The sequence below is a fragment of the Dromaius novaehollandiae genome, chromosome 1 (assembly GCF_036370855.1).
Source record: "Dromaius novaehollandiae isolate bDroNov1 chromosome 1, bDroNov1.hap1, whole genome shotgun sequence".
Taxonomy (NCBI): domain Eukaryota; kingdom Metazoa; phylum Chordata; class Aves; order Casuariiformes; family Dromaiidae; genus Dromaius; species Dromaius novaehollandiae.
The window spans coordinates 215,162,127-215,176,936 of NC_088098.1; the positions used below are offsets into that span (position 1 = coordinate 215,162,127).

At 48.0% G+C, this 14,810-nt stretch overlaps 1 protein-coding gene across 2 annotated transcripts in view; it reads right to left on the reverse strand.

The window, feature by feature from the left end:
• MYO7A (myosin VIIA) overlaps positions 1–14,810 on the reverse strand; it is a 69,380-nt gene that overhangs the window by 33,567 nt on the left and 21,003 nt on the right. The window contains exons 15-19 of one of the 2 annotated variants that reach the window (XM_064505207.1): positions 12,353–12,409; positions 6,806–6,943; positions 2,058–2,216; positions 1,619–1,711; positions 525–619 (exon numbers count right to left, since the gene is read on the reverse strand). In XM_064505207.1, the coding sequence (XP_064361277.1) occupies positions 525–619; positions 1,619–1,711; positions 2,058–2,216; positions 6,806–6,943; positions 12,353–12,409 (542 nt within the window). The remainder of the gene's footprint in view (positions 1–524; positions 620–1,618; positions 1,712–2,057; positions 2,217–6,805; positions 6,944–12,352; positions 12,410–14,810) is intronic. The other variant, XM_026097924.2, reaches the window with a different exon arrangement.

Below are 14,810 nucleotides of genomic sequence, written 5' to 3' on the forward strand. Positions count from 1 at the left end.
CGTCTTCCACAACTGTGCCATGAGGTTCCCAGGGGTGACCTGTCCTCCTCGCAAAACTGTAGTGACCGGTTTACAAAGGGAACAGACCTGGGGCTTGGGAGAGCAAAGTTCCTGCACATTGTTAGTTCCAGCAGAGGCTCTTTGGCCCCACTGAGTCCTGCAGGGATCTCCACGGACTGGAAGGTCAGCATTGCCTTCAGCAGGGCCAGAATCCTGGCTACCACGTTGGCACAACAAAAATCAGCTCCCTCGAATGGGGACAGAAGGTCTTGTTCTTTTTTATCTATTTTTTGGACAGATAATGCTGTTTTCCTTTGTGACTGCAGCAACTCCAATGCTTGCTTTACCTGAGTGCCACCAGGCTGGGGCTTCCCCTCTCCCCAGCGCGGGAAGGGCATGGGCAGCTACCACAACCAGCTGCAGGCATGGCAGGTCGTCCAAGCACCGAGGGAGCGACGCATCCCCAGGGAGCTGCTTGCTGGGTGAAGCAACCCCCATGATCCACCCCCCCAGCTCACACTTACCTGTCTTTAAACCCACGGACCACCTTCTGGATGAGGATGACTTTGTCCGTGATGGCTTTGTCCCTCTCAATCTCCAGCAGCATATCGTGGTGGTCCTGAGGGAGGAAACGACACAGTGCCCGTGCCTGAAGCTCCCTGCCTGCTTGCAAAGGGGCAGGAGGGGCGGTACGAGGCCCTTCTCTGGGGAAGCTCCCTGCCAAACCTCTTGGGACATTCTATATCCCAGGCATCACCCCACCTGCTCACTGGGGACACCCTAACACAAACCCTAGTGACCCACTGTTTCCATTCCTGAATGAACCAGTGCGGCCAGAAGCTGCATATGCAGCACTTTATGGTCTGAAAGCAAACCAATTATGTTGCCTTTCCACATAGAGCTCCCTGCTAGTGCTCTCGGCCATGGGAGCCACCCCAGGGAGTGCTGGTGAGATCTGGGAACAAACTCCTGGCTGCTTGGGTCCTGTCGCTCCCTCCAGCCAAGCCCACAACATCTCCATACCCTAAGGAGACAATGGCTCCCTGTTATACTGGATTTCCTTGCTCTGTGGCTTTCAGATGCATCAACCTAAACTTGCTTTTGATTCCTTCTGTGCAGTTTGTAACTCCAGTTTCTTTCCTAGCTGCTGCATGCTGAGCCCTGCCACGCTGGGTGCAACAGAGGCAACTCCACACATTTCCTGCTTTGCTTGACCTCGCGCTGCCCTTCAGGGCCTCCCGATTTCTCCGTTTCCTGCCCTGACAGCTGTGAGATCTTGATAACACGCTCTGGAAAGAGCAACTAGTGGGAACAGCTTCTAGGAAAGAGACGGGGGTGTTTGCACTGGCGATGGGGTGGGGGGTATATTTTGAAATAAGTGTTCAGGATTTACAGCTGAGAACTTGCTAGAGAGAAGCCTCTGCTTCTACGCTGGTTCCTGACCATGTGCCATACGTAACTATTTCTATGTCCCTACGAGCGTGTGCATGCATCTGTGCTGGCAGAGTGTCAGGATTTCCTCCTACCTGGGTTACCACGCAGGGTGGGAAAGGAATTGTAAGAGGCCCCTTCACAACAAGGGTCCTAGACCACAGGCAGGACCTGGAGAGCCCCATACCTTCAGGAATATCTTCGTCTTGCCGATCTGCCAGTCGTCATCCTTCCCGAGCACGGCTTCCGCAATGCGCTGGCATGTCCCACGCAGGTCGCCCTGGCAGGAAGGGGGTGGGAGTCAGCGGGTACCGGCCTCACTCATCACTCCCCACCTCTGCCAGCGGGGAGCTGTTCTGGTCTCACCTCCAGCTGCTGAGCTTCCCAGGCCTTTACGGTCACTGAGTGAGAGGGACATCCTGAATACAACCCCTTGGTACTCTGCTCCTTGTCCTTGCCAGCCCTGAAACCCTCCCTCTCCTATTTTGTGTGGAAACCCCACAGCACCACTGTATCATCCGAGGACCAAGCGCTGCATGGTTGCTCCTGGAGAGAGTGCTCTCCCTGCAAAACCCTCTGGAGAGTCCAGCCGAGAGCAGGAGTTTGCCAGGGAAGAGAACACTCACCTGCTTGTAGGCTGGCTTCACCCCGGGCATGAGCACCCGGTACCTGTCCACGAACTCCACAAAAGTGTAGCGGATGGGATAGCCAGCCCGGCGGATCCGGATCGTCTCCATCATCCCCGAGTATCTCAGCTGACGGACACACAGCTCCCGGTCAAACAGCTGAGGAGGGAGACATTGCAGAGGACATGGTGGTTTATTACACACCTCGCTGACTGCCTCCCGGCCCTACCACTCAGCCTGGATTGGCCATAAGAAAGTGCAGAGTCTGAATCTGTGTGGAGGATGAAGTCAGGCATCTACCCAAAACCTTCACTCGGTGGCCCCAAGGCTGTCACAGGCCTCATCTTAGGAAGTGCTGAGTGCATTCGCCTCGTTCCCCTTCTTTATTTCCCACTTGCAAAGTTGGATGTGTCCTACGAATTCTGCAAAGCACTGAGAGGAGAACCAGAGAGCACAGCGCAACGGTGAACAGCATCACCTTGGGAAGATGGGCAGCAATGCTGCATTCATAGAGATCAAACCATACGCCCGCTCTGGTAATGATCACTTATGTTCATTAACTTCTGACCGCAACTCTGAGCTTTGCCAGCGCGATCACAGCACTTCTGTGCAGGCAGGGCAGTAGCATTTTGCAGGCAGAGGAAGCAGAGAAGCAGCTCAGTGAAGGCTCAGTCAGTCAGAGGTTTTAAGGTGCCTACACTTGTTGATCTCAAGGTAGGTGACAGCCTAAAGTGCCACACAGAAGCATGCAGTCTTGGACATGCCAAGCCCTGGGCTAAGCCTGTTATCATTAGACCACCCTTTACCCAGAAAGACTTCTGAGGAACTGAAAATAGACAGGTCAGACCTGAGACCAACTGAGGGGTTTAGGGAAGGGACAAGTCTCAGACCAATGTCTGTGGCTGCCCCTGACAAGCAGCAGACAGTTTTAAGGCCATATGGCAACCATTGCTAGTAAACCCGGCCTGTTATCCTTTTGTTTTGGGCACACTGGGGTGAATAATGAATGGTGCTTCTGCTAGACTTGCAGATCAGCTGAAGCAGAGGGAAGCTGAGAAGAACCCTTGCTGTTAGCTCAGTGCATCAGGGCCTAGAAGCAGATCTAGGAGCACCCTCTTGCAGCATGATTTGTTGGCAGCATCAGCAATATATTCAACCCAAGTGTAAAATAAATATGTGTGTGTGTGTGTGTGTGAATTAGCAGAGAAATGAGGACAGCCTCCAGCCAGCCCGAGTATTGTGGGCTGGCATCACAGACATGCCCTCTCTTCCGTAATCTTAGAGAAGATTTGTCAAAGCTTTAGTCTCCTCTACTTCCAGGAGGGAGCAGTGGCCTCACATGCAGTCTAGTCAAGAAGGAGGCAGGTGAGATGTGGGGCATCCCTGTGCTCCGCTGTGCCTGTGGGCTCAGAAGAATCCAGGCTGTGCTGGGAACAGGCACAATGCGGTGCTGGCACAGCACGGAAAGTCTGGGCAGTAAACCCCAGCCTGGGCAGAAGAGTTGCTGCCAGGGTGGTAGTCATCTGCCCTCCCTTCAGCTGTCTAAATGTTGGCATTCACATGCTGGTCGTCTAGGAACCCTCTAAAGTGAGAGGATAGAGAAGGGTATGTCATGCCCCTCATCTCAGATGCATCTTCTGGGCCAGGCACATCTGCTCTCTGGATGCATGCATATCCCCTGCTGTGGAGGGAGCTTTTTTGACCAGCTTGTAGCAGCCACTTAAGTTTAAAAGGGTTGGAGTGAAGTGAGACAAATACTTTTCCCAGGATAGGACACAAAGGATGAGTGAGAAGAAGGCAGAAAGTAACATCATCCAGATTTGGTGTCAACTCATCCCTATCTAATGTGAGTTTTGGGGACTAGGGGCAAGATAAGCGCAGAGGTAAGTGTTGTATTTTCCTCTGTCTTCCCCTTCCATGAAGCAAAAGAGCTGAATCAACCTGCAGATGTATTAATAGGCCTGATGTGGCTTTAGCATTACTTTATACATGATCTCATTCATATTTGAGGAGATTGGGATATACTTCAAGGGGAGCAAAACATTCCCTGATTAAATAAAGTAGGAACTGTCTGTGCTACAAGAGCCCATACCCCAGACCATATACTTCTTGTGTTACCAAACGCAGCACCCTCAGTAGCATTTCTCCTCCATATAGAGAGGGATCTGGTGGAGCAGTGAAGCCCAAGCAAATTGCAGAGCTCAGTTAAACAGACATGAAGCAGAAAGGTGCATTCCTCATCCAGAACCTGAGTCCACAGACAGCCTGGGTGCAACAAGGTCTGGATTAGGCCCTCAATGGGGTGATACGCAGACATGTCGCAATTCAGGGCTCCCAAATAACCCTGCAGAGCTGGAAGGGCTCGTTCCTGTTTGCTGTGCCTGGGCTATGACGTGCTTCCTGGCGTCAGGACCGCACGAAGCACCCGTGCTACACAGACTGCTGGCATGGGTTGACAGTCTTGTCTTTCTGTGCACGGTTTGTTACTTAATTAACCCCATCCATTTCTTTCAGATAGCCAGAACAACAGAACAATACTCAGAAAACACAGCGTGGAAAGATGTACAGACACAGAGAGCTCAGGCCAGCATCCCAATGCAAACAAAATATACTTTTTTTTCCCCAAAGCGCATTTTGGAAGGAAGCAAAAGTTTTCAAATAACATAAAACAACAAACAGTCAGGACTTTCCACTGACCTTTCACTTCCCACTATCCCATTTCCTATCACTATCAGTACACTTTCCTTCACAGCCTGGGACAGAAAATGAACTCCCAGAAAATGTTCTCTTTTGCTGTCACCCAGTGCAGCTCTGTGTCCTGTTATCTGGGATATTTTTTTCCTTTGTATTATTAAACCAGGGCCAAAAATAAATATTCCTTTTTTAGCAAGAACTCATATTCCATATCTTACAGCACTACAGTCCCTGATTCAGTGTTAGTTCATCTGCTCATGCCTCTTATGCACAGATTAATTTCTTTTTTTCTGATTCCTTCAAGCTTTTAGCTGTATTTGTGTCCCATTGAAAGTCTTGTAGATAAATGGGATGCAGCTCAGGCTTAGAGCTTGCAAGAGCTGGTCAAATATAGACTCATTACATAGGATGCAGATTGGGATGCCGGCTGGGTCCCAGACATCCAGGCACACAAGCAGCTTTAAGCCTGGGCATCGGGAATAATTTGTTAGTGTTATTTCAGGATATACATCTATTTCTCAACATCACCCATTTTCCAAAACGAGGCTTTGGTTTGAACTTGCTTCAGATGATATTCTCAGGTCTGACATATGGTTATATATTAATCCAAAGCATTTATTTAATGTGTCATTAAGTGCCTTTTTTGTGCTCACCAAAAACAGAGTAAAGGCACAGTAAACTGCTCAGAGGGAGCCACCAGACTTTTTGCCCCTCACTGTACTATTTTCACTGAATAGCAAAATAAGTTTCAAACAAGCAAATTGCAGCAGCTCTGAAATTTGGTATTTTATGTCTTCCGCAACTCAACCGAGTTTTGCTAACGGACACTAACTTCAGATGAAGATAAGCACCAATCATGGGCAAAATGATTCATAGCTACAAATAGCTGAAATTCTTATTGAGTAAAACTGCTCAGTAGAAGTACTATCATTATTAGCAGCGGTGAGCAGCTAACAGTGATTGCTAACACCAGAGTCCAGTCCTGCGAGGTGCTGACAGTGGGATCAGAGTGTTCAAAACCCATTTTATTACCCCACTTTCCCTGCAAAACTCTTGAGTCACCTCTGTGAGCACCGTGTGTGCTCAGAGCAGTCAGGGAGATTTGCAGCCATCTCCTTCCCTTTCATTTGCTCATTAAAGTTTGTCCCCAGAGTTTTCATTGCTTTTGAAGTAAACACAATAAAAGTGGCACTTTTAACTGATGGTCAATTATTTTTAAGTTTCTGAGTATTTTTTTTTTCTTAACGCTGTTAGAACATCCCGCTCAGCATAACTGTGTTTAACAGTACTCTAAAGGATGTGGAGGAATAGGCTATTGGCTGTTCATCCAACCAAAATATTAAATGTTGTAATAGTCCTTTCAGTCACAGCCTAACTAACTTCCCTATCCTTAGGAATCACAGCCAAAGAATTCCTCTTACCTTTGCACTGTGCTATTTAATCTCTCTCTCTTTTTTTTCTTTTTGTCCTCAGCTTTTTTAATCGTGCTGCTGCAATTTGTACAAAAAAGTAGCTGAAAGGCTCTAATAGGGCTGAAACCAAGTGATTGCCCCTGGAGTCAAAGAGCATTTTGTAGAAAGCACCTGAAAGAGGGGGACTATTTCTAGAGAACATTGAACCCCGCAATACGACCGAATGCAGAGTGACATCCGAGCCCTACAGCTCAATCAAAGTCGCCAGGAGGGAGGCCCCTCGCCTCTCTAGAAATTCAGAGGCATTTCCTATATGAAAAAGGACTGCAGAGTGAATTCTTTGAGGTCAACCTTGGGAAGAAAGGCGGGGGGCAGGACCTCCCTCTGCAAAATATTTTGGGGCACCATTGGGTGGCAAAGAAAGCATCCCGTTCTGCCAACCCTTCTTTGGTGAGCTTTCATGACTCTGTGGCTTGCAGGAAGGGCTGTGGGTTGGTCTTCCAAACACCCAGGGTCCATCCCGACTCCACCAACATCCCAAAGAGTTTTAGCTTCAGCGCACGCAGGACATGTGAAACAGCCAAGTGACCCTGTGGCCAAGCCCGTACAAGAACCAGCGAGAGAGAGAAGAGCAGGACTTACCATGGGCTTCTTGTACTCATTGGGCTTGATGCAGCGGACGAAAAAGGGCTGGCACACGCTGAGAGTCCTCATCAGCAGCTCCAGGGACCGCTTGAACTGGCTGCTGAGCGTCGGCGAGCGCTTCCTTGTCTCCGCTCCCTGGAAAAACCACAGAGGAGCGGGCTCAGGAAATGAAAGGATAACAGTGTCTTTCCCCTCCGGCCGCGTCCCTGGGAACCTCCCGCAGCGGCGGGCGGGCAGAGGGAGGAGCGGGGGGCTCGCAGCTGAGGGCGGAGGGGGCTGGTGTGGTAGGGCAAACGCTCCGGGAGGGCATGGGGAGAGGGGAGGGCTTGGCTGCGAGGCTCCTGGATTTGCCCTCGCTGCTCCACTTGCAATGGCCGGACTCTGTCAACCTGCTCCCGACAGCTCTAGTGAGGGAGAGAGAGTGCAGGAAGGCAGCAGGCCCTGATGCCACCCGCGTCTGGCGAGGACATCTGTGTTCCTCCTTACCAGTGTAGGCAGGGGAGCATTACACCGATGCCGTGTTTTCAGCTTCTCCTGCTTGAGCCTTCCTGTGTCACTGGCAACCCCCACTGCCCCTTGCAGAGCCATTAGGGAGATTTGCCCGTGAGAGCAAACTATCCCTTCCAGGCCTTCAAAAACCTCTGTACAGCGACTTGGAGCATGCGTTCACTCACGGATGCTCCTCAGATGCTCCCTCATGTTGGGCCCAGCCTCTACTGCTCCCTGGGGTATTGGATCAGCCTGGAGAAGCCCAAGTATGTCAATAGATAACGTAGGGACACACTCGCTGCAGCATGACCCTAGAACAGCTCCAGAAGGTGTTGATAAGGTCTACCTGCTTTCCCCAGCCTGTACTAAAGGATTTAAGTTGGGGAAGATTTTAGTTGTGTTTGGAGAAGAATATTTGCTAGACCAAAGGGGAGGGCATTTAGGGGGAATCAGGATGATATGGAGTATTTTGCCTTTTCTAACTGCTTTGCTAAAGCTAAAAATTGGGCCTAGAGTTTTGGGCAAGTGTTTCTTGAGCAAAATGGAGGGGCTGCTCTTCAACAGCCACTTCTCCCCGCCCTGTGAGAACAACCTTGTAAACCAGCTCCAAACAAAACGAAGCCCCAAGCTTGCTTTATGAATCAGTCACTGTGACCTGAGCTCAATTAATGACCTGAAATACACATCAGGGAGCCTTTACAGAGCGGCAGGTACTGCTGGTGGGTTGAAGGAGGAGTTGGGCACCAGGCTGCAACTCTTATCGAACCAAAAATAGGACACACTGCGGCATGACCTGACAGCCAGGGATTTCCCAAAGGGAAGATTTCCAGCAGGCTTGTAATGCACATTTCCTCCAAATTTCCTGTTCTTTGCAGGTGGTCAAGCCATGCATGGAGTCACAGAGTTCCCATTTTCACTGGCCGTACTGCTCTGTTTTGCAGAGTGGTGAGTTTTATTTCTACTTTCATTGCCAAAATCTGTACGTGCTCTTTAACACATAGCACAAGTAACTCGTGGTTAACATCCACATCCCCCCCCCAAAATAAGGATTTTGCGCAGCTCAGGTTGGATATGATGATAAGGCAAACCCAGTCGACACAAACAAAGTCACCATGGAATTCCAACAAGGCAAGTGAGCAGAGGAAACCCAGCTCATGCACACACCGGAAAAACCTGGCCCACTTCTCTTAGAGAGCACAGGGGGCTAGCAGGGATCTCTCCTAGCAAACCTCCCCTGAAGGACAAACTATTAACACGGTTAATGTAATTAATGGATGTAGCTGTTACCAGCAGAGTGCTGTAGAGTCAGGTGCTTGTATCTCGTTCACAGATTTGATGAGGAATAGACTGTGTCAGCAAGTATCTGAGCATGGATAGCTTTGATTAATGTTGTCTTGCCGCTTTGCCAATTATGCGCAAGCGGTCACCTCTGCATGGCGTAAAACGATGGCCACAGTGAGAGGGGATAGGAGCAGGAACAGATGCAGCAATGAGGCTGGAAGCAGCTGCCTGTTTGTCAAGTTTGCCAGTTTGGTCTTGGCTGGGAGAGGCTGTTGTTCAGCCGTGGTGGTAGGAAGGGGCTGGTGCAAGACCTTGTGCCAAGGTCTCCTCTAAGGGAATGCAGGAGCTGTTTTCTCCCAGGCAGCAGATCCTGCCTCTCTAGCTTGCTAATTCTTCGCAATTCTTCCTTGTGTGCATCCAGCCTCTGGTCAGAGGCAGGGGTGCAATCTCCATCGAATCAGCAGAGCAGTCTGGACTCATCCCGTTCGGCAGGAGCACTCCTGACTGCACCATCCCCCTTGTTCACGTGCTCCCTGGGCCTGACACTGGCACACAGACTCCTCAAGGCTGGGGAACGCTAACTGGACTTTCAACTACACAATGCAGCCTCAGGCAAGCGTTTTGCTTTGGCCTCCTCCTGCATCGACAGGGTAATGCCCCTGAACTCAGTGCTTCCTCCTGCTTCACCTCAGCACCAATGTAAGAATCACATCTCCTCCCTTTAAGTCCAACAAAATGGCCAAAAAAGGAGTGGAACAGCCTGACAGCTCAGCCTAGTGAGGCACTGGAAAATGCAGGCTTTACTGCAGAGGAGGAGCTTTCTAAGCTCAGAACAGTCACAGTCCCCACAGCCTAAAGGAAAAAGCTGAATAGACACTGCTTTTCTCCTGGACAGACATGTCTTAGCTTTCGAACTCTGCGACTGCAACATCTTTGGGACAAAGACTTTGCCTGTGTTTGCACAGAGCCTCGTACAGGAGAGGATGAGATACGTGTGCCATGTGGAAGGACTAGCAGGATTCGCAGGTGCCCAACGAGCTGTAACCTGGACTGGAGCACCGAATTCTCACTTAGCCTGTGCTCAGCCTCAAAGGAAAAAAAAAAAAAGAAAAAAAAATAGCAAGAAGAGAAATACATGATTTACAGAGAAGCACCCTCTCAGAGGAGAAGTTCAGAAAGCGGTGCCGACCAGCGTGACATTCAGACACGCTCCAGTGTCGCTTCCCTCTGCCACCTGAAGTCAGCCTGGTTTTAGAGGCCCAGAGAGGTGTGTGGCTGTTTACAGTAACCTAAGGACAAAAGTCAAGGCAGAATATCATCAGCAGGACACAAGACAGACGTTTCCAAGCCCTGGGTGCCTGAGCTCCCCAGTGGTACAGCTGGAGCATCAGGACAGCTCTTAGCATCAATGAGAAGACATAAAATCTATAGGGACCTATTCAGACGCCTTCTCTTGTTGTCCTGGACGCTTCTAGGTACTTATCACGAGGGCCAAGAAAGTGGTGACCAGGTCAGCCTGTCTGCTCCCTGTGCGGTCAGCAGATAAAGGTAGACACAAGGCTGTGTTGAATTGCATGGCCTTAATACAGACCCAAAGCTCCAGCAAGGGAAAACACTGAATTCTTTCCTATGTAACATTCAAACCAGCCCCAAGCGAACAGCAGCTAAGAGAAAGGCAAGTGCAAGGAGAAGTGTTGCTGAGATAAAGGTGGCAGGTGTGCTCCTGCTGTCCCTCTACGCCTTCTCCTCCCACTTTAAGAAGAAGGCTGTACGGTGTGCCAGGAACGCTGTGCTGAGCACCAGGTGTCCCGAGGAGATGGCGATCTTCCTCAGCAGGAGGAAGGCCTTGCATTTGCAAAAAGGAGAATTACTTAAGGTGAAGTAGGGAAGGAGAGAGAAGCATGCACCACTGGCAATATTTTAGGGAAAGGCTCTGGAGAAATGACCTTCCTCGTGCCTCTTTAGGAGTAGAAGGTCACTAAACTGGACATCTCTCCAGTGGCAGAATCGCAATCATGTGCCATGCCAACACAACACAGTGCTTTTCAAGCACCTCTCTGAAGGCTGTGGGCAATGATGCTCGTTGTTTATTATGTAAAAACTTATAAAAGTGGCTTCCACATGACCACTGAAAGCTGAGGTGCTCTCACAGCAGGTTCTGTGGTGGCATGTGATGAAAAGACAGTCTTTCCCCTAAAGGCTGTACAGTCTGGAAAAGGCCTTTGAAATGGAAAGCTGACACAGGCTACACCACAGTGCTGAGTGTTACTATTCCGAACTAAAATCCCATTTTGTACAGCTTACAGATATTGATATATTTGGAAAACTTTTAAACCTGACTGTTCCACCCTTGCCTCAGTGACTAACAATTATGATCAATTATTATTCACTGGAAAACCTACAAAACATAAGACTATATTATGAGAGCCCAGACAACAACAACAACAAAACACATAGAAATGTAAGTGCTATTTTTCCCATTTCCGTATATCTCCTGTTGTCCCCTTCATCAAAAAAATATGGGCCAGAGCATTCCTAATGGATTTTGTATAACAATTCTCACCATATCCTAGTCCAGAGGACATTTTTTTGGCACGTGGCATTTTTACAACCCTAGAGGGGGCCCAGCAAGATGTTGCTATCCAAACTTTAGTTTGCTCAGAAAAGTTTTGGAGTGTCCATCCTTGGAGATATTTAAAAGCCGTCTGGACATGGTCCTGGGGCACATGCTCTAGGTGACCCTGTTTGAGCAGAGGGGTTGGACAAGATGATCTCCAGAGATCCATTCCAACCTCAACCACTCTGTGATTCTGTGAACACTTTGCAGTCATGATACAGAGGGGAAGGAGATCAGGTGTGGGACCAATGGCTTTGGGTCATTTTGGGTCAGGTCACACTCATTGGAATTCCAAGTCCAATTCCAAGACACTGCAGAGATAAGAAGGGTTAAAGTTCAGCCCCATGCAAGGATCTGGATTTTGAAAGTCAGGTCCATCTCTAATACAGTCCCCTGGCTATGGGAGGATTGTCATGGAATTGTGGGCAGAGTCACACAGCTAGCACTATGAAACCTTTAGCACACAGTACGCTACACTATGGCCAAATATCTAGCAGGAAAGGTTTGGGAAGTCATCAGAACCAGTTAGGAGACTAGACACATCTGAAAAGACATAAAAAAGGTGCCAAGAGCCTGTTTGACTGCAAAATTCAATATTTACTGCTCCTTTGAAGGCATAAATCTGAGCTCTCACTTGAACAAACCTAAAACCACCCATAAGAATGATAGCATTTCCAAGCAACCCAGAAATGCAATCCAGGAGTCTCTCTTTGCACATGAGCTGTCTAATTTCCCACCCCAAAAGGGCAAAATAAAGCCAGAATCACAGCTGTGTGGAGCAGCAATGTCCTGCTGAAGCCAATGATGGCACTGTGATAGGCACCAGCTAAACCCCATGAACGATCAGTCTGAAGTTAATTACAGTGATTCAAACATCAGGAAAAAAAAATCATCTTGGCTCAGGCTGGTTCTGATTTTATCCAAACCGAATTCCCATCACTCCAAAGCTCCTCAGTGTTGAATCCTATAAATACACGGCACAAATCATACTGCTGTATCTACTGAACAAGCCCTAAAAATGCTTGCAGTCACATTGGTCAATTAAAACAGATTCTCTACAGATAACACAGGAAGAGGAATAAAGCAGCAAGGGCAAAGCACAATCCTTGCCAAGGAGAGGTGAATATACAACAGAGGAACTCATGTATTCATTTTACCTTTGGCGTGGGTGTGGGCGACTGGCCAAAAGTGCTGGATGCATAGCCACAGAGAAACTACACGAAGCACAGGTTAAAAAAAAAAAAAAAAAAAAAAAAAAAAAACAGAGACAGAGAAGAGCAAATAGTGAAAAGAAGGAATAACTGAAATGAGAGACTGACACTGTTAGTCTTGGAGGTCCAGCTCTTATAACATCTCACAAACAAAACATGTTAATTCTTAGATTTTGTCTATCCTCCTGCTGTTTTTTCTCCTTTCTCTCTATGTTCACATGCCTGAAGCTGAGGGCACCATCACCCTCCAGCTCTTGCCACTGGAAAACAGCTCTTCTGCACCTTTTGACCTCATTCTTTATCCATCCACTCTCAGTCCTCCCTACTTCCCTCTCCCTATCCCATCTCTATTTTCACAAAAATTCTAAAGGAATACCTCTCTTCCTCCCTTAGCTTTAATCCAATTAATTAGTTTCTACAGAAATGAAGCTTTGGCCGAGGGGAAAACCCCCAAATCTGATGTTTGTTTTTTCCTTCACCTATTTCCAACCTCTTATTTCTATCCCCCACCGCTCCTTCTACCTCTTACCCTAGCAAGTAACACTGTCAGATCATGCAGGCTGATAACCGAGAAGAACTGTGTATAGTTCCCACTGAATCTGTCATTTCATATGTCTGTATAAAAGACTATTCAAAGTAACGCTCCAGTTCAGCAAACACGTGCAAATAGCTCTTCTCCATGATGGGCATGCACAAACCAGGCTTAACAGCCCAGTGTGCTCCAGCAATATCCAGTTCACCACACACAGGTTTCACTGCGCACGAAGATTAGGTCAAGTTTCAGGGGCCAAACAGTTACTACAATATTCAAACATACACTGTTGGATGGTTTTAAGCCTTTTCTGATCTGTGGTTCTCTAAAATTTCTGGCATAGAAAGATCCCACTAGAAAGTCTGTGCTGCAAAGCAAATAGGGAGTTTTCACCGACTCTCACAAATCCATAAGCTCCCAAGGACCAAAGGCTGGAAGCCACTGAGCAAAGTGCCTCATAATTGTTTTTGCTCTCAACAAAGTGGCCACTGGTCTCTTCCTAGTGGGGAAAAGCTGTTAGATTTGGTTGACCTGGCATGAATGTCTCTGGGAGGCTTACCCACAGGTTGTCTCCTTGATGCTCAAGGAAGGTGTGCACACTGCCAAGAAGAGCCTTGCTGTTTGCCACACACAGTCAGTACCAATAACCCATGCTCACCCACTCCTTTCGGGGGATGTGTTTGAAGAAAGGGGCTGCAAAGATTACCAAATTTTGGTGGAAGGCAGTGGTAAAATCAATTGAACCCTGTGGCAGGTCCTGTTAGTCTCAGCAGTTTTGTTTGCATAGTGTTTTTAAAGCTGGGTAGGGGATTCCTACACTCCTAGTTTACACTAATATTGCGTGTTATCAGAGGAGCTAGAACACACAGTCTTTGCTCCTCTTCCAGCTGCACGTATGACAGGTTACAAATCTACCATTCAAGTAAGAAAAGCAGAGATCATTAAAGTATCAAAGCACAAGGACCAACATTAAGGACATATTCTTAAGATGTTTAATGAGAAGACAGCGACTAAAACTATGAAAGGAAAGGGGTTGTCTCAAGAAAGTGCTCTGATGCTTTAAAAGGTCTCAGTTCTTAGGTCTGAGACAATGCCCAGGTGGACATTTCAGTTTTGCTGAGACATACTGTCAGCATCTTTTAAAGGTGACAGCTTGGTAAATGTCCCAGTGAAGAAGTCTGCATGACTGTGTAAACCTGAGAGCTCCCTCTCATTGATTCCCTACACTGCATCTCTGCACTACCCAAACAAGTGAGAAATCATTCCCAAGGTGAACTGCAAAGCTTGCACGAAAATAATAAAAAAAAAGGAACAAAAAATAAAAAGCAAAGGAAATGGCATCACTGATGCTAAGGGAGTTATCATCTAGTTCAGCAAAAGTCTCCATATCTGGGGATAGCTCTAAGCCTACCAGGAGTGTCATGCCAATTGGTAGCTTAATTGGGGCTGATAAACCTCATCACGCCCCTTATGAAGTCAAATGGTATCGATCACTCATTGCAGAAGGAGCAAAGCTGAATGGCTACAGGTTAAGAACAAGGCTTACAAAAATGCCTAAAGCATATTTTACGAAGTTGCTTAGGAACTGAGGCATCTTCTTCCCTTAACAGTCAAGGAATTAAACACCTAAATTTGCCTGGCATTCCTGAAAATCCCTAGGTCCCTCGGGTCATCAGTGGAATTGGCTGGCATCTGGAAACAGGACTCCAAAACTTAAACCACTTGATTGCTTTAGGAAAGTTTATCTCCACGTCTTCTGCCATGCCCTGGCTTTGCCTAGGGAAGGACTGGAGGATTTGGCCATAATGGGCCGTGTGTGGAGGCTTTCAGGTTCTGCACAGTTATTTTTAAAGCCTGTCACTTCATTCCACT